The sequence below is a fragment of the Suillus clintonianus genome (assembly GCF_016758775.1).
Source record: "Suillus clintonianus strain FC179 chromosome Unknown DEU56scaffold_25, whole genome shotgun sequence".
NCBI classification, from domain to species: Eukaryota; Fungi; Basidiomycota; class Agaricomycetes; order Boletales; family Suillaceae; genus Suillus; species Suillus clintonianus.
The window spans coordinates 61,182-79,745 of NW_024539249.1; the positions used below are offsets into that span (position 1 = coordinate 61,182).

An 18,564-nucleotide genomic window follows, 5' to 3' on the forward strand; every position below is an offset into this window, starting at 1 on the left:
AGGTGAACAAAGTCTTTGGCTTGTTAAATGAAGTGGGGAAAAATCCATGTCGAAACATTTGAATGTCTGGACTCATGGCATTTGGACAATTGCAGCATCGAACCTGGAGGTGATGAACTCTGGACTTGTCATGTCGGAAAAAGGTAAACGACCTTTATAATGCTGCCGGCTTACAACTCTAGTCACATGCGTCACAAGGTGCCTTGTAAGTGCCTTTTAAGGACGGCGGAGAAAATAGAAGGCCTTGTCACAGGGGCTATGAGTATTGTGACAAGTATTATCATGTGACCTTGTCAGATCAACGTATGTAATAATCAATCACCTCGAGTTCTTCTCGTCCTTCTCTCCTGTACACCGACGTGTACAAACTGTTTTCATACTGTCTAATAGTCTGAATCATGGCTCCGAACCGCCCGAGCCGAGGTAAGTATAATTACACTGAGAAGACGCTAACTAGTGGGTCTCAGTGCCCACATTGCGGCAATATGTACAAGTCCCAAGGCATCAAGCGGCACGAATCAGTGTGCAAGATGCGCGATGTGGAGGGTCGAGAGGCTTTTAATCAAGAATATGAGAGAGATCAGCGGATGTGTGAGTCCAGGTGATCCATTGCTTGCATTTATTTACTGATATTCGAGACAATCATTTTGATCAGCACGCTACAAGAAAACTCGACGAACGACAGCTGTAGCAGCAGCAGCTGGCCCATCGCGCATAATCACAGATGACTCCTCCGCAAATCCAGAACCACAAGCACAAGGTATGTCATCATCCCACTAGATTTGTTTGCTCTGACACTTCGAACATCCTTCAGCGCCTATAGCCGGCCCAGACGAGCACATTGAATTTGATGCTGGAAATGGGGATGTTCAGAGCCCAGGTATGTACTTCTCTCTTCATTTTTCAACAAATCAGTGACTATTATCTATGTCGCAGTTCTATCTGATGCTAGCATGGCCAGTAACACTGCTCCCAACATCCCACATCAGCCTGCATTGGAGTTTGAACACCCTCAAGAGTTCAAAACTGAGTTCCACCCACGTAGTGGCTGTGAAACACTTTATCAAAAGTTCGAGGAGTTCGGTGTCATCCCAGAGACACGAGCACCTCCTGCGGACGAAGTACCTTGGCGCCCATTCCAATCGCGCGGAGATTTTGAGTTCTCCGAAATCGTGCTTGATGCTGCTCTCAATAAGGGCCATGTTGACAGGCTTCTCAGTCTTATTTCTCGCATAGCACAGGGCGGCACTCAGGTAACACTGAGAAATGAGGCCGACCTTCGCACGGCATTAGATAATGCTGCGGCCGAGTTGACACCGGTATGTATTTTTTTTGAATCGACGCGCGATACTTGTCTGACTGCTTAGGTTGTTATATAGTTTACCAAACATGAAATTACGGTACCATACAAGAAGGAGCAACAAGTTTTCGAGGTACACGCAAGGCCGTTATGGGACTGGGCCCTTGACCTTTTGGAAAACCCGCTACTCGCACCATATTTTGTTTGGGATGCGCAGCGCGTCTACAAACACAATGGAACGAACTTTGAGCGTTTCTTCAGTGAACCGTGGACAGGGGACCGGTGGTGGGATATCCAAGTATGTTAATACTATGTTCGATATTTATGTATATTCATGTGCAGTGATCGTGTCTATGTAATCAGTCGCATCTCCCATCAGATCTCGCCAATGCTGCCCCTTTTTGCTTCATCCTGTATGCAGACAAGACCAAGCTGTCTTCGCATGGCACTGTGAAAGGATACCCGGTTGTGGCTCGCTGTGCAAATCTACCCGTGGACATTCGAAATGGCGAGGGGATTGGCGGTGGTCGGGTTGTTGGTTGGCTACCAATTGTGAGTCAGCGCTCATCAGTGATGCCCCACTGAATCTTATGAATAACATTATTTATATCGCAGATTGACGAAGAAGCATCTGAACACGGGAAACCGGGATACATCAACGTTAAGCGTGTCGTATGGCACGAATCGCTCATCAAGCTTTTTTTCAACCTCGCGCACTATTCAAAGACCGGATATTCGTATACGTGCTACGACAAAATAATGCGCTGGTTATTCCCTGTAATACTAATACTTTCCGCAGATTACGAAGAGCAGTGAGTGCGCCACTTATTAATGTCTACTAGACTCACATACAGCCTCCAATCGTTAATAGATGCATGATGTCTCTTATTCGTGGTGTGCAATGCAAATGCCCATGTCCCGTGTGCCTTGTGCCTCTCGAAGAACTTTCCGACTTGTCCAAGACATTCGCAATCAGGTCCCCAAAGGATGCGCAGGCTGCGCTCGAGGTTTACAGACGCAACAAAACTCAAGGCGAGCAGCTTTTGAAAGTGCTAGGATTACGCCCGGTTACTGTAAGTCATGCGTTTACATTCTACTAATCTATTCTACTAACACATTACATTCAGAATGTATTCTGGTCTATTGAGCGCTCCGACCCTCACGATGCACTGAGCATTGACAGGTTGCATACAGTGCATAGCGGTATGGGAGGGCACCATTTGTTGGGAGAGTTAAAGACGATTCTTGATGATCTTGGACGTGAAGCCCAAGCGGCAGTTGAGAAATTGTAAGTTTCTTTGTCTCTACTGTATTGACATCACTCTACACCTACTTTCAGTGTCGAGGAGTTCCCTCGATGGTGTCATCTCACTCATTTCACGACCGTCATCCACGTCACATTTACCGATGGTAACAAGAAGCGCGATCTGGTCATGGTAAGTACAAACAAGAGTATTAATAGATATGCTTGGCTAACTATTGTAAAGCAAGCGTTCTATGCAGCGCTCTCCGTTTTGACACGCAGGGCCAGCTCAGAAGGCTATCGCCTTCTTCGTGTCATTTGCAGCTATTTACAGCTGGACAGCTTGATCGGGCTTGACGTGCATACAGAGCAGACACTTGCAATGTTAGATGCCGAATTCCTTGCCTTTGATGCTGCTCTCAAGGTGACCTTTTCACTTTTCATTGAATTATCCTTACTGACTAGATCTCAGGACTATGTGGAATATGCTACAACTTCATCCATTGAAGGTCTCAAGACAGACTGGAACTTCCCGAAGGCACATATTTGGATACACGCACGACGCGATATCACAAGGAAAGGTGCAGCGCGTAATTTCAGTACGCGCCCTAATGAAAAACTCCACGGTCCCCTCAAAACAGCCTATCTTCGTCGCTCAAACGGCAAAGATGTTGCTAAACAGGTATGCGCATTCATTCATTTTTCATGCTATTATACCGTTAATATGTTATGTACAATTGTAGATACTTCGTGTGGATCACCATAAATGCGCGTCCTTGCTTTTGCGAGGACGTGTGGATACACTCGACGAACAGCATCGCCTGCAGGCCTTGGGTGAATCCGCGGATGAGGATGACATTGGCCACATTGCCTTTGATGGACACATCAAGCTCGGCTCTCCTCAAAATTGCTCTACTATCCAGGATATTGAAATGAGGCTGGGCGTCCAGGATCGAGCATTTCAAGGCTTCCGCAGGAAATTTACTGATTTCATCAACACGTCACTGCCAACCTATGGGTACCAGTTGACGAGATGGGTGACCATTCCGGCTGATTTCCAGGTACGTAGATTGATTGTTCTTCATCACACTAACTTATTATGATATATCATTCAGATCTATGAGCATCGCTACGTCAAGGTTAATTATGAGAATGCCGTTGACTGGAGGCAGTCAACAGACCACCTCTGGTGCAATCCATCTTTCCATGGACACCCGCGCTTCGATTGTGCGCTCATCCAGCTTACCGCAGAAAGGGCCATCTTCGTACGGCTCATACTAATGTTTAAATGTGAAGTTCCAGATGTTGGCGCTTTTCAATTCGCACTCGTTCAGCCTTATACCGCTGGGATTGTTGGCGGTTCACGCAGGATTGACCGAGACCTGAGGCTTACTCGGGTCAAAGCAGTCCCCAGAGCTGATTCAATTATTGTCCCGCTCAAGTCCTTCATTCGAGGAGCCCTTTTGTCTCCCGATCCTCAACACCAAGGCGAGTATTTGGTTGTCGAACATGTTGATAGTGATATGTTCGTCCGTATGAAGACCTGGGCGCGTTGACACATGTAAGTATTACTCGAATTTCGTGTCTACTATTCTGACTTCATTAACTAGCCAACCAATCACAATCACAACCGCAACCGCAACCGCAACCACAGCAGCAGCAACAACAACAACAACAACAACACCAACACCAACAGCAGCAGCACAGTTCATGGCGTTCGCGGCCTCTGTTACCCCCCCTCCCTCTCTATCTCCTCCAATCTCGCCAATAACCACAACCACAACCAAAAACCGCCACCGCCGCAACAACAACAGATGCAGCAGCAGCATCAACAACAGCAGCAGCAACAACAGCAACAACAGCGGCAGCAGCACTGTTCGTGACAGTCGCGGCCTCTGTAACCCCCCTCCCTCTCTATCTCCTCCAATCTCGCTGACAACCACAACCACAACCAAAAACCGCCACCACTGCAACAACAGCAGCAGCAGCATTGTTCGTGACAGTCGCGGCCTCTGTGACCCCCCTCCCTCTCTATCTCCTCCAATCTCGCCGACAACCACAACCACAACCAAAAACCGCCACCGCCACAACAACAGCAGCAGCAGCAGCAGCAGCAGCAGCAGCAGCAACAGCAACAGCAACAGCAGCAGCACTGTTCATGACGGTCACGGCCTCTGTAACCCCCCTCCCTCTCTATCTCCTCCAATCTCGCGAACAACTGCAACCACAACCAGAAACTGCCGCCGCCGCACCAACAACAACAGCAGCAGCAGCAGCAGCAGCAGCAGCAGCAACAGCACTGTTAACGACGGTCACAGCCTCAATCACCCCCCTCCCTATGGATCTCCTCCAATCTCGCCAGCAACTCAACCGCAACAGCAGTAATAACCATGCATGTTGCCTCGAGGCCCCTGCGCTGCATCTTCCACGATGCTCATCAGCGCCCCACCTTAGAGCCTTCTGAGTCCGCTTTATGAGACACCACAAAGAGCACCAGGCGGTTTTTGGACAGGTCACTCATGGTAAGCCTATTGGTATCTTTACGCATCATTGTCGGCTAATGCTTTTTCGGTATACTGCTCGTGTCAAAGTACGTACGAAGGGTGCAATTTGATGCATTGATGCACGGGTAAGTTTTGTTAATGTATCTCGCTATCATTATCACCGCTCATCATCATGCCAATAGACGTCAGCAGCACCACATCAATAACCGACGCAAGGATAGCATTCTCCTTATAACCTTGGAGCACGCAGGTTTGTTTCTGTACCGTCAACGATCCTCACTAGTAACAGCTCATCACAGCCTTAGTTTCAAAATGCCCCAGATTCAGACTTTCGATGATTCTGATGGCGAGAACTTTGAGGCCGAGAATGATGCCGTTAGTGATGTCGACGAAGCATCAGACGGCGAAGACCCAAGCGGCGATGAGCTTGAAACATTGAGGACAATCCTCACTGTCCCTCGACCGGAAGCACCCATGCACGAGGTTCACAAGGCAAGTACATTCATTCTGCTATTCTATTACTCGACCTGACGTAATCTCAATGTATCTAATAATTAGGCACTCGAAACTGCACAGCAAGCATACAACTCACTACGAGTTGAGTTCAAAGCTCTCAAGAAGGACTACCTTGTGCTCTCGGCTACTGTTCCTGCCCGCAGCCGTAACCGTGCACTCAATAAGACATCCGCTCTCGACATGAAAATCACTGCCGAAGGGAAGAAGTACACGTTGTTCTATCATTTCTGGGTCATCCCTGGCGTCTTCCCAACAACTCCTCAGCCTGACAATGACCCACATAGTCCTACACGTTGGGCATCTCCTGAGGCCAAACTCAATGGTGCCATGGCGGAATTATATAACTGTGTGTCCAAGGACTTGCACAAATCCATGGAGAAATATACGGCATTTGATTCTCTGGTACGTTCTTTCACCTCTTTCTGTCCTACAACCTACTTACCTGATATTTCTTCTCAGTTTCGTGCCGCAGTTAGTGCTGAGCGGTCAAATATTGTGCATACTATCAAGAGCTGTGCAAGTCTCATCTTCTCAACACTCAAGCTCGATCCCACTCTCTTTTCATCTCAGACAGATACCAGAAAGCGGGACGACCACGATCTACTTCATCTGCTGAAGAAGAATGGCGAGGGAGAGTACATTCGGCTGGCACCCATTCTGTTTGCGAGGCCAGACACCATGGTGGCCAAGGAGTTCCTCAAGAATCCTGTACTTGTCAAAGTAAGTACACACTCTAATATGAAAGACCGGTATGCTGACAACATTCATTCCAGATCATTCGTGTTGAAATGTATGGGAAAAAGATCCTTTCTGGAAAGACCAAGGGTCAGAAGGCTAGAGGACAGCGCTGCAATGCACAATGTGTCACTGAAGGTTTAATTGCAGGTGCTGCAGTTATGGTGAGCGAGCGCGTTGTCTTATATTGTCATTTTCTACTACTGATTACTCCAATTCATAGGCTCGGTTTTTGTTGACGCATGATCCTGAGTTCACTGCGACTGGCGCAGAGACCAAGATCAGTTATCAAGCAGACTACAATTTCTACTTGGAGCGCTTGTTCAAGCGCACACCATGGGCCTGTAGTGTCATAGATTTCTTCAACAAGGAGGTCTTTGACGTTACCAGTCGCAGTCTAGTACCAACTTCTGACGACTTTCCTTCTGCCACTCAAGCTCGAACATGGGAGGATGACCTCCTAGATGAGCTTGATGCTCCCGTTCAGATACCGTCTGCTCTCACTTCCCTCCCTACTAGCTCAGCAGTGGTCGATGTCGCCTCCAGTTACCGCGCTTCCATATCCGTCAACCATGGTCCGTCCACATCTGCAACTGCACAGTTGCAGTTGGGTGTTAGTCAGTTGACGCTGGACAGTGGCGCCGTCGCTGAGACAACCGCATCAGCAATTCGCAGTGTGTCTGCTCATCAACCTCGAGTTCGCACTGCTTCCGGTGAGCCAGCCCATGCACCCGAGCCTGAACCAGTCAAGCGTGTTACTCGTCATGGTGGCAGCAACCGGGAAGTTGCTAGTAAACCTGGACCTAAGGGAAAAGGGAGGGGAAAGCGCTGATATATGATCTTGTCGTCGCTACGTCGTATTTTGTTGTGTCTTCGTAAGGCTCTTAGATTTGTTGTATCTCATTTTACACGCATAGGTTGAATTATGTTTGTTTCTTGTCGGAATTCTGACAATCTCAGTAGTATCCTTATAAGGTACTCAAATACCCTATATAGCGAAGCAGGTTTCAAGGTATTCTGAGGCCTAATAACCAAGCGGTAACTATGCCGGTGAGTACTATGAATTATAATACTTCAAATAATGCTAATGGCGAGCGTTCGAATCCCTCCAAGTACAATAGTTCAACTTCAAATAAAATGGTCGAAGTTAAAATAGTAATAGGTAGCATTAGATAATGATGATCAAGATTGGAATACGATTAGATAAAGTGATTACGATTACAATATGATTAGATAGCATTAGATAATGATCGGTCAAGATTGGAATACATCCGGGAACATTGGAAAACCTATTTTTATCTTCAATTTTTGCGCCAACCCTTTCAAGACCTTGCAAAGCTTACATGATATTCCCCGTGAGGGGTACCCTTTTAAGGCATCATAAGGTGGGAACAATGACCTTTTAAGGCGCCATTAAATATTATCTCCATCATTGCAATGCCTTAAAATACAGTGTGTGAAAATCAGGCCTTAAAATGTATTATGAGGCCTTGAAATGGTCCCTGGAAATTTCCGACACAACAATGACCATAATGTTTTCCTTCGGCTGGAACTCGGGTCCCGACACAGATGGTAGATCTTCAGGCTCAAGCTGGTCTTCAGGTTCATCTTCATTGAACAAATCCCACCTATCTGTAAGTACTGGACATTGTTTGCCCTCATGACCGAGGTGTATGACGAGTCTGACGTGAGTAAGACAACTTTGCTCGAAGAATTGACCATTCCATTAACTGATCCAGTGGAAGGGATTGCAACGATGTTGACTTCTGCAACAGCCAGTGCAATAGAGTGGCTCCCCAAGACAATCTTGACATTTGTAGACCCCATCCTGGTCGCAGACGGCACATCTCCTATCTTCTGGTGGAGCTGCTCGATCCAGGAGGTGATGTAGATATGATTCCTGCCTTGGCAGCCATTGCCTGAGGTAGTCGTTCTGACTCTGCATCTGTTATACTTAGCTATCATTTGAATTACAATGCAACATTTTACATGAACTTGCCATGGTTTTTGGGAGTTGCAAAGGCTCAAATGAGCCTTAGTCATGCTTGTAAGTATTGTCAGGAATGTCTTCCCAAAGAGGTGGTGCCTCAACAGGCTGAAGTGTTGGTGATTCTGGGGGAGAGTTAGGCATGGACCTGTAGGCATGTCTTTTGTGCTTGCAAGTGGGACCTTGACCCAAGTTTTCCTACCTTTGCTGCCCCTTGCTTCTACCCTGTGGGATTTTTGCAGTGGGGTGCATCTACCTATCTTCATCTTATTTTCTAAGGCTGCAAGCAAAACATTAGCTCAGGAATGTGAATAAATTGTTATTGCAATGTGATGTTATGCAGTCTTGATGTGTCATTACAAATTCATTTCCATTAATGGAATTGTGTCCAATATGGGTCAATTAACCTACTGTTAGGCTTTGCTCAAAGTTCAGCTTGTCACCATTATTACTTCCACCTTGCTCATCCTCAGCCCTTTCTGCAATCTCATTCACAATGGCAAGATCAGGTCATTCCACTCAGTTGACTTCCACTTCTGGAAGACATAGGGTGCATCAACCACAGACACAGAAGCTCATGGAAAATGAAATTTCGGAGTTGAAGAACTACCTTCCTGAGTGGACTTTGGCGAAAAGGAATGAGAAGCGGGCAGTTTTCACTGCCATAGCTAGGGCTGCCAGGCTATTTGCTCCCAAGGTCGACCAAGCACAATGGAAGAAGAGGAAGCAGGTGATTCATCCTTGCTTTGTTGAAAAACTAAAATTTGAACATCTTATTCTTCCATGAACTCTCAGATGTACAAGACATGATTGTTCAACAACAAGAAAAAAAAGGAGAGGAAGGACATGATAAAGTATGGGAGGAAATGGACTCCTAGGCAAGTGATCTACCAGCAGAAGTGGGAAGAGGTGCTGAAGAGGATTGAGAATGAGTCCGGGGCAAAGCCAGGAGGTCCCGGTATGTTCAAGCATTATCAGGCGGCTGTAAAGAGAGTCATGGCTGAATTGTCCGACAATGAGTTGGAGAAGGCGAAGGAAACAGCCGAAGAATGGTCGAACAACTTTCTGCCTCCCAAGATACAAGCACAAGTGGCTCGTAAGAAGGGACCAGCATATATAGAGCACTTTTCAAAGGAGATGTGGAGGCAATGCGGGGATGAGCGTGTTTGTGATGTCGGTGTGGAAGAATGAATAGGGAGAGGTGCTGTTCGGGATGTAAGTCAATTTTGTCATCGCAGATCTTTGATCTCAATACATTTCATGCAGGCACGATGATAATGAGGCATTAGGAGATGGGGACAGTTCATGAAGACAAAGGACTGGGAGGACATCGAGCCAGTTTGGCAGGGGTACGCACAGGAACAGTTTGGTGAGTGTTTGAATCTCACTACTGGAAGTAATTGATTGATCTTCATGATGATAGGTGCCGGGGCACAGGATGGAGGGTGACAGGTGAAGGGAGGTCAAAAGAGAATCAGAAAGCTTGTTTTTAAACTCAAAACCGATGGAGATGGGATGCCGGTGCTTCCAGACATCACCAAAATGAAACTCGAGGAGAAGAAGGCCATAGTCAGGGCATTTCTTACATAGCACTATCATGAGTCTATCTTCGCAACACCCAAAAATTTGTTGAATGCATGTATACAGGTATTTGTTCCGGGATTGACAAGGCAGTTGTGCCATGGAGCGCCATCATACAAAGTCAGGATGACTTTGTGGCAAGAAAGTATGTTCCGGTGGATGTGGACTTGAAGGAGCCTTCGAAGTTGCAACATTTGGACACAACCGCCTTACTGAATTTCTGGTATGCTCGGCAGGAGAAAGGCAATGGTCCAATATTCCTGTTCAAAGCATGGAAGAACAGAGATGGAAGAACAGAGATGGGGACATGGTAGCCTCGGTTGTATCTGGGAATTCACCTTCTCATCGGACTCGTAAAGTCAGCAGAGATATGATCCTAAGGCCTTGGAATTCAGCGACCGAAACTGACAGTGATCCCGAGAGTAATCCCGAGGGTGACTTTCATCACATGGAGGATGATGCTGATGATGACGCAGTGGAAGGTAGATCCCCGCAAAAGAGACCCAGAACAGAGCCTGGTCCTTCAACAGCACATGAAGGGACAGCAGTCCCACGTGCAATTACAAAGCCTCACCCGGTCAATGCATGGAAAACTGGTGCACTGCTGACATTGCGAATGGGCGACCTCCTGGCTGGGCTGACTGAGAGAGTCACCGGCAATGTTCAGGAGGATGGTGCAACCAAAGGAATCAATAGGTCGCCAGCGCCGAAGAACATGCGGGGAAAGAAAGCAGTGATTGAGCCATTGGTGAGGACAACCCGGAGTAAGTCAACACAACAGCCATTGGACACTAGCCCTCAAGTGACTAGAGCGAGGAGAAAGAAGTAATGGACTTATACTACACTGCCTGCCTTTATGTACATGTCAATGTTACTCAATATCTATTTGTTGCTCAAGAATCGGGACTCAGTGAGCCAAAGTCAGAATTGAACTTCTGTTTTTGATACTGATCTGAATATTGAATATTGAGGCCCAACTATCGAGGCCCGACTATTGAGTTCCGATTATTGAATATCGACATCCGAATATTGAAGATTGAGGCCCGACTATCGATTTCCTATCGAGTTCTGATCACCGAATATCAAGACCCAATTATCAATTATTGAGGCCCGACTATCGAGACCCAACCGTCAAATATCGAGGACTGACCATCGAGATTGAACTTCCGTGTTCAACATACGGGATTTGGTGAGCCAAAGCGAAAATTATACTTTGGTATTTGAGACTTGGAACTTGGTGAGGGAAAGTGAGAATTATACTTAGGTGGAATGTTAATGAAAATTCAGAAGTTTACATATGAGTTGAATACTATCAGAAATTCAGTAATTGACATTTAAATCTGATCTTCAAACTGACTGATTATGGAATCTACTACCTTGAGCATCTCAAGAGTCATCTTTTGAGCTCTTTGCAACCTCTGGAGGTCTGCATCAGCTTTTCTAAGTTTGTCGGAAGTATCTGCCCAAGCCGTCTGGAAGGGTCTCTCGGCCTCGAGTAGTAGTGTTGAAGGATCAGGAAGATCCCCAGTACGGTGTTTGTAATTGGTGAGTCGATCTTGGACGGATTTCACTTCCAGAACAATTAGTACAAAGATAAATGATTCACTAAGTCAGATACTCAAACCCTGTATGTTGGTATGACCCAAATGGTCGGAACTCCTGGCTCATCAAACATAAATCTTCGTTATTGAGCTCCAGCTGCTCTGAATGAAGTTCAGTAGATTTTTTGTCTGCTTGGGAGATAAAATAAGTATTGATAATCGTCTGGAATGAATGGACTCACATGACATAGATACTTCTGAGGTTGCCGGAGCAAACATGGGAGGATCAGCAGAATTTGGCAACTCATCAACATCAATGACATCATCCTCAGGCCCGAGCTACAAGTCTGGATCAATGATACAGCCAGAATCATCAGCCTGAGCCGGAGGTGATTGATCTTCAAGGGTGAAGTGAGCATGCAAGGTGATCCCTGATTCTAATCAATGTATAAATGTACTGGGTATTGCAGCCAACGCATCCGGTGGTCCGGATGACACAGAATCATATTCTATGTCATCATCTGACCCAAGGTATAAGTCATCTAAGGGATACCTGGTAAATAGATAAGGCATGATAAGAATACAACATACCTAGTGATACCTGGGACACAAATGACTCATCCACATCCATTGAATTGTAGTCGGTCACTGGAGGGTCATTAAATTGCACGGTTGACTGAGGGCTCATGTTGTGTGGGGAATTGATTGACTTGTTGACTGATAATTGAAAAAACTTCAAAGTTCAACACAAAACCGGCAATTGCCGAAAGTTGAACCATGACCAAACAAACACAATCAATCAATGATTTTATAGATCGTCCATCAAATGTGTTGTTTGTTTTGAAACTTCATCTTTCTGATAACTGATTTCAATCTGATTTCAAGATCTTTAAATCTCTCAACTCACTCATCATGTCTACTCCAGTTGACAACTCTTTGACCGATCTCAAGGCATTCACTGCCCAGATCATGCCCATCATCAGTGCCACCTGGCAGATTCCCCCAAGTCCCAGACACTCAGCTCTGGGAAAACAGGTTGGTACACTTGTGGTATGTATTTTTCTTTTTTTGTGTTTTTTCTTATCTAACATCCAGGTAGTCTCATGTAGCCAAGGAGTATGGGTCCGGGGATGGTCCTATTCCCGGACTTGTCATTTCTGTCATATACCGTACACTGAGCCCCTGAATCATATCCCATCTCTCCCAACAAACAATGTCCAGACCTCCGAAATGTAGCCAAGCTATACCTTAACCCTATCCCTACCCCTCGGCAGGATAACTCCGCATCCCAGTCTCCACCGGACATACCCCTCAGCAGGATCTGCCCTGTTTCCCATATACGTCGGACGTCCTATTCATCGGTCCTCCTCCTGCATACCTCGGATCTCCTATTCGTCGGACGTCCTATTCGTCGGATGTCCTATTCGTCGGATCCCACTCATGTCGTCCGCTCGTCCACTCCTCCACTCCTCCACTCCTCCTGTATTCGTCGGACATCCTATACGTCAGACCCGCTCGGGTCCACTTAACCCCTAAGCATCGGACCCTAAAACATCGGACCTACTCAGATCCTGAGCTTCGGACCCAGGTTTAGTGCTGCCGAAGTCCGGTTCGGTCCAGTTCTTGGGGGTGTTTTGTCGAACCCAGAACCGAACCTTCGGTCTGGTTCAGGCAAGGAGGGTGAACCCTGGACCGGACCATTCATAAGGTCCAGTTCAGGTTCAGAACCGGTTCGAACCGTCAAATTTCTCATTAATTAGCATAAAATATAAAAAAACAAATTGTGTGCCATGCCATGCCAATTTTCGGGGGTCAGGTGCCTCGAACCTCTTCAGCAGCAAGCACTGAGCAGGTGGTGGGAGCGACTATGACAGCATGGTGTGAGCAGCTCGAACGACGGAAGCACGCAGGCTCGGCCTAGGCTTAGGCCGCGGCTTGCTATACAAAACACAAACTGGCTTACTTTGTGTTGACCCGAGTCCAATAAACACACCTTCGCCGACTTCGACGATCTTGGGGTCATGGATCATAAGCTAGTAACACACGAAATAAGAAGGGACACGCACAAGCCCTCATCCTCGATAACAGTCGTATCTTTGACGCGCAGGTAGATCATGGGAAAGGAGAACAGCAGACCCGCGCCAATGAGACACCATATCGAGTGGGCCTGCTTGTTGCCGTTCACGGTAAAAATACAAGAGGTGAACATGCCAAAGACGTGACGTGCAGATCAAACTAACAGAGCTGCCTGTGATGCCTGGAATTGCGATGGTCGCAACTGTGAAAGTGGAGTGAGTATGTGCGAATAGTAGTGGGGGAAGTGAGGGCACAAACCTTGTGATGTGATAGCGGTGATGGAAAAAATGACGATATATCCAACCGCAGCAGCCTGACTAGTTCATGTACCGCGAGCTTTGGATATGGAGATAGTGAGGGGACTTACAAGAAAGGCGGACAACATTGCTGCGAGTGCGATTCTATTGTTGTTCCAGAGCGCATATGTTCTGATCACAAAAAACACTAGATGAATTAGATTGAGTAAAAATTGGACGGTATCCGGCATTCTGTCAAGTCACGCAGTAAGCAACATTCATCAATAAGTCAGTCTGCTGCATGTTCACATACGTAGGGGTTCCCGTTCGGGGTGAAGTACTCTGAAGCACAATATGTCAGTTCACCATCGGGGGATGTGTGCTGGAGCCGAACGCACAAGATAGCTCGGCGGCGAGGAAGCAAAGGAGGCATGTCATGTGATGACATAAAGGCCTTTTACCTTGGTCCAGCGTGATTGAAGGAGGAATGTACACTTTGAACAGCATATATCAATACCGAGGTGTATTACAGAACGAGCGCATTACCTCTTCGTGTAGTGAACAAGCATAATCATAGGTCTGGATCAACAAGTTTAGCTGCGGACGGGAATAGATCTGAACAAGCCCACCCAGAATGCAGTCATCGATGCTGACCTGCCAAGTTAACACCAGGAAAAAGGGTTTCAGAAACTCATACGCACTGCATAGGTACTGGTGGTGCGTGGTATATCTGTTATTATATTGCCCTCGTACAACCGTGACCAAAAAGGTGACGCACCGTCAAGGACTGCAGACTCTTGGCTGCTGCGATATCGTCAGCCGAATACTCCCGCAAAGTGGTTGCTGCAATCTCGGATATGATAGAAAAGACCGTTATTCATTTTTGAACGCAAGCAATTGTTGATGGCAGCTGGACGACAAAATATAAGTTCGAATAGGTTCGGACGCGTTCGAACCGGTTCTGGGTAACCCCGAACCCCGAACCTGTTTGGAGGTTCGGTCCAGGGGCCACGCCGGACCTGTGACCGGACCTTGAGTCCGGTTCGGAAAGGTTCGGGTTCGAACCGAGGTTCAGGACCGGACTGCGGCAGCACTACCCAGGTTCACTTAACCCCTAAAACATCGGATCCACTTCACAGTTCATCTCCGTCTCCATTTCCCATGATCCGCTTGACAGTTCATTTCCGGTCCTGCTCCTATTCTGTTACCCCCATTTGTATAGTCCCCTTGTCCTAACCCCTATAAGCCCGGATCTGTTTGACAGTTAATATCCGACTTCATTCTCGAGCATACCTCCTATGCCCAGATCCATTCGATACTTCATCTCCGTCTCTGTTCCTGTATCATTTTCCTTGCACCTGTCAGTTTAACCTTTCCATATGTTCCTTGCGTTGACCCGGATCTCCACTGACTCCGTCCCTGTCGCACATGTCCATAGTATATAATACCTTGTAAACTCATAGTAGTTTCCTCAGTTCAAATATCACCTTAGATTATCCTCATTCCTGTTTCCTCGGGCCCGGGTCCATTTCCATGGGCCCGGGTCCACTTCCCTGTCCAACCTCTGTGTCCTGGGATTGATTCCTCGGGCTATACTCTGCCTCTACCTTCGGGTAGTCTACCTCTGTCAGTTTCTACTCTGGACATTGTCTAGTGTAGTCTTACCTCTAGCTTCTGTCCTTTCGGACATCCTGTCCTTCTGTCCTTTCGGACATCCTGTCCTCTCGGACTTCCTGTCTTTCTGTCCTTATACCTGTCTGTTCTGTCCCCCACGTCCGCCGGACTAAAGCCCCTATTCTCCGGGTGTACTAAGCCCCTATTGTCCGGCCGGACTAATCCTCTTATGTCAGCCGGACTAATCCTCTTATGTCGGCCGGACAAACCCTCCTTGCGTCGGCCGGACTAATCCTCTTATGTCAGCCGGACTAATCCCCTTATGTCGGCCGGACTAATCCTCTTATGTCGGCCGGACTAATCCTCTTATGTCGGCCGGACTAACCCTCCTTATGTCGGCCGACGAACCCCCTTCATGTCGGCCGGACTAATCCTCTTATGTCAGCTGGACTAACCCTATGATCAGCCGGACGAACCCTCCTTACGTCGGCCGACGAACCCTCCTTACGTCGGCCGGACTAACCCCCTGAACATCGGCCTGACTCTTCCTCGAAAAGCCTACCAGACTTGTCCCCTTGAAGTCCACCAGGATTCATCATCCTCCCTCGGACTTTGTTTCTAGCCTTCGGAAATTAAGGGCACGTACTCGGGTAAGGGGCGCAGCGCACGAGCTGAAGCCAAGCCCTTCGGATCCGCCCTTTGAGCACAGTCTTAACAATTTCATTTGGAACATCATCGAGAGGAATGAGTGGTTTGGGAATGTCGTCGAGAGGAACAGGTGGTTCCAACTCTGGGGTGAGTTTCTCCCCAGCAGCAATACGGTGCTGCTGTTCTTCGACCTCATCTTGAGTGATCTTGACGAAACAGCATGTCATCTTTGACAAGGCCTCTGCCACTTTCTCAAGGGTGTTTATGCCTCCTTTTAGATCCGAAGGATTGACCCATTGCAGGTGGTTCTATCCAACAAGCTTTACCAAATAGCGCTGGATCACACCATCCTCGTAGTGCATGAATTCGACAGAGGCTTTTTGTTATGATAACATACTTCAGACTGTACCCCCCTATCTTTTTCTCTCACCTTGTACTGCCTTGTGACGTCCCCATCATCTTCTTGTACAGCATCTCTGATCACCATCTTATCTCTTATCTTGTACCCTGTACCCTTACCATTGATTCAGTAGTCCTGCCCTGAAGTATCATTACCTATAAGTAGTCGATCTACTTGTCCTGTAGTCCTTAACTTGAATCTACTCAGTATTCTGATAGACCTTCCTTGAGCAGGATCGCTCTTGTATTACTTGACTTTGCTTGGACTATTTGTCCTTGTATCTGATACTCGATCAATACCACTTAACCTTATCTTGACTCGCTGACTCTTGTCACCAAGTCTAGATACAAACAATACAAATGACCCTCTGTTCTATCAATGTCTCTCCTGAGATTTAGCTCAGAGTTCCCACCTGAGTCTACACTCTTAGCATAACACTTTTGCATCACCAGTGAGTTCACCTGTGAATTGAGTCAGCGCAAGTGACACAAGCAATAACTTCATACTTACACATAGATACACGGAGGTTGAATTTAATTGAATTCTTTGCTTTCGAAACATGGTCGTGATGATTCATAGCTGAAGCTATATGTACATGTACGTGGTTAGAGTTGAAAAAATAAATCAAAGAAAGGACACACTGAGGATGACACCATTAGCCAGGATGGTGCTTTCAAACTCTGTAGCAAGCTGCACAACGTCCTTGCGTAGATATAAGCAAATGAACTGCTCAGCAGCAGCACTTGAAAAAATGCTTTTCGTGCCATGGCGAAGTCGGAAACCCCACGGACCATGAGGACTATGGCCTCTACACCCACACACTGCTTTAAAGTGTCAAGCTGTTGATGCAGTATTAGTGTTACAGTAACATGGCCCCTGTATCTTTTTCTGACCCTTTCACCTCTTCACCTTGTCACAATGTCACACTATCACCTCTTCACAACTCACCATGATGCTTGATGCACACTTCCTGATCCCCACCAACCCTGTCCATCTGTGACAGAAGCTATATGCTTCCCTTGGACCCTTGATCTATGGCCTCATGGCCTGTACTTCCATTTCCCTTGATGTTCCCTGACCTCATGGACTCCTGGCTTGATCCCGCCTACCTGATATATCCTTCCTGACTCTCTTGTGATTAGCAGACCTGCCCTGAACACTGTAGTCATTCCCTATATATAGTCGGTCCACTTGTACTATTATTCCTTAACTTGATTCTACTGGGTTTTACCTTGACAACTATATTCTCTTGAGTCTGATCACAAAACCTCTATACTCTTGGATTGCTATCCTTGAGTTGATACCTCTTTTCTCTTAAACTGTCTATCTTTGAGTCGATACTGATCCCTTGTCTAGATTTAATTGTCGAACACAAAACCCTTCTTTGGTGCACATCTTAGAAGCTTACCTTTCTTCCTGTCATAACCCAATGGCTTAGGCTACCGGGTATACTGACACCAACTGATACCAACTGATAACTTAGGAGTGTCCTCCTTTGTTTACCCATCCCAGTCCGACTACAACCATTGTTGTAACAATTAGTACTATGTAAATTTAGCATGCAATTTATGTACCTCCTCCTTAACAAATTGAAAACTATGTGCACACTCAGCTGCGCATGAACGAGCAGTTATGGTGGGAGGATGGTGGCTTGCGCTGGTCTTAACCTGGTCAAATTCCTTGATAAGTGTCTCCTTCTCGGCCTTCTTGAGGCTGTGATATGGGCCCCTTCAGTGACAAACTCCATATTATACGGGTCACCCAACCTACATAATATCCCGTGTAAGACGGGCCAGTGGACTATGGGCCGATGTTATGTATATCCCCAATGTTGATGGGTGGGCCAGGAGGGATATTATTTCTGATGGGGATGGGTGGGCCCATCTACACCTATGTTCTAAATATCCTCGATGATGGCGGATGGGCTGGGAGAAATATTATTACCGATGGAGATGGGTGGGCCCATCTGGGTAATATCTAGAGCAGGATGGACATATATTATAGACAGCTGGGCTGAAGAGAGATGTATAGCACATATTATTATATAGACGGGTGGGCCGATGTAGGGGTATATTAGATATACGGGTGGGCCAATGTAGGGGTATATTAGATATACAGGTGGGCCGATGTAGGGGTATATTAGATGTACGGGTGGGCCGAGAGACAGTTTATCACATAGACGG

The 18,564-nt window shown here is 46.8% G+C and overlaps 8 protein-coding genes across 8 annotated transcripts; 5 read left to right on the plus strand and 3 right to left on the minus strand.

Annotated features, from left to right (window-relative positions):
• Positions 1-953: 953 nt before the first annotated feature.
• On the plus strand, positions 954-4,099 carry DEU56DRAFT_734228 (uncharacterized protein; the record flags this gene model as incomplete). Its single annotated transcript, XM_041348371.1, has 11 exons — positions 954-1,319; positions 1,380-1,598; positions 1,664-1,852; positions 1,916-2,112; positions 2,172-2,373; positions 2,428-2,588; positions 2,640-2,736; positions 2,788-2,967; positions 3,016-3,225; positions 3,287-3,604; positions 3,659-4,099. The coding sequence occupies 11 exons, from the start codon at positions 954-956 to the stop codon at positions 4,097-4,099; spliced, it is 2,580 nt and encodes an 859-aa protein (XP_041209780.1).
• A 1,260-nt stretch (positions 4,100-5,359) lies between these two features.
• DEU56DRAFT_911333 (uncharacterized protein) lies at positions 5,360-7,130 on the plus strand (the record flags this gene model as incomplete). Its single annotated transcript, XM_041357281.1, has 5 exons — positions 5,360-5,530; positions 5,606-5,965; positions 6,023-6,283; positions 6,337-6,462; positions 6,522-7,130. 5 exons carry the CDS (start codon positions 5,360-5,362, stop codon positions 7,128-7,130), a joined length of 1,527 nt encoding a protein of 508 aa, XP_041209781.1.
• An 828-nt stretch (positions 7,131-7,958) lies between these two features.
• Positions 7,959-8,425, plus strand: DEU56DRAFT_754947 (uncharacterized protein; the record flags this gene model as incomplete). The annotated part of the gene is made up of 2 exons (XM_041349869.1): positions 7,959-8,185; positions 8,257-8,425. The coding sequence occupies 2 exons, from the start codon at positions 7,959-7,961 to the stop codon at positions 8,423-8,425; spliced, it is 396 nt and encodes a 131-aa protein (XP_041209782.1).
• Positions 8,426-8,781: 356 nt separating this feature from the next.
• DEU56DRAFT_754948 (uncharacterized protein) lies at positions 8,782-10,878 on the plus strand (the record flags this gene model as incomplete). Its single annotated transcript, XM_041349870.1, has 8 exons — positions 8,782-9,015; positions 9,111-9,449; positions 9,481-9,500; positions 9,575-9,654; positions 9,933-10,089; positions 10,137-10,630; positions 10,765-10,776; positions 10,838-10,878. The coding sequence occupies 8 exons, from the start codon at positions 8,782-8,784 to the stop codon at positions 10,876-10,878; spliced, it is 1,377 nt and encodes a 458-aa protein (XP_041209783.1).
• Positions 10,879-11,746: 868 nt separating this feature from the next.
• Positions 11,747-12,095, minus strand: DEU56DRAFT_911335 (uncharacterized protein; the record flags this gene model as incomplete). The annotated part of the gene is made up of 3 exons (XM_041357282.1): positions 11,747-11,805; positions 11,866-11,949; positions 11,999-12,095. 3 exons carry the CDS (start codon positions 12,093-12,095, stop codon positions 11,747-11,749), a joined length of 240 nt encoding a protein of 79 aa, XP_041209784.1.
• A 224-nt stretch (positions 12,096-12,319) lies between these two features.
• DEU56DRAFT_911336 (uncharacterized protein) lies at positions 12,320-12,936 on the plus strand (the record flags this gene model as incomplete). The annotated part of the gene is made up of 3 exons (XM_041357283.1): positions 12,320-12,457; positions 12,507-12,576; positions 12,629-12,936. The coding sequence occupies 3 exons, from the start codon at positions 12,320-12,322 to the stop codon at positions 12,934-12,936; spliced, it is 516 nt and encodes a 171-aa protein (XP_041209785.1).
• Positions 12,937-12,971: 35 nt separating this feature from the next.
• On the minus strand, positions 12,972-14,476 carry DEU56DRAFT_900616 (uncharacterized protein; the record flags this gene model as incomplete). Its single annotated transcript, XM_041356520.1, has 11 exons — positions 14,421-14,476; positions 14,349-14,368; positions 14,266-14,298; positions 14,118-14,213; positions 14,033-14,061; positions 13,851-13,911; positions 13,742-13,800; positions 13,648-13,685; positions 13,474-13,574; positions 13,401-13,419; positions 12,972-13,094 (listed from the first exon to the last, which is right to left on the minus strand). Exons 4-11 carry the CDS (start codon positions 14,165-14,167, stop codon positions 12,972-12,974), a joined length of 480 nt encoding a protein of 159 aa, XP_041209786.1. The 5' UTR covers positions 14,168-14,213; positions 14,266-14,298; positions 14,349-14,368; positions 14,421-14,476.
• A 742-nt stretch (positions 14,477-15,218) lies between these two features.
• Positions 15,219-17,175, minus strand: DEU56DRAFT_754950 (uncharacterized protein; the record flags this gene model as incomplete). Its single annotated transcript, XM_041349871.1, has 8 exons — positions 15,219-15,353; positions 15,385-15,527; positions 15,980-16,289; positions 16,412-16,495; positions 16,820-16,842; positions 16,892-16,966; positions 17,023-17,083; positions 17,173-17,175. 8 exons carry the CDS (start codon positions 17,173-17,175, stop codon positions 15,219-15,221), a joined length of 834 nt encoding a protein of 277 aa, XP_041209787.1.
• Between the last annotated feature and the right edge of the window lie 1,389 nt (positions 17,176-18,564).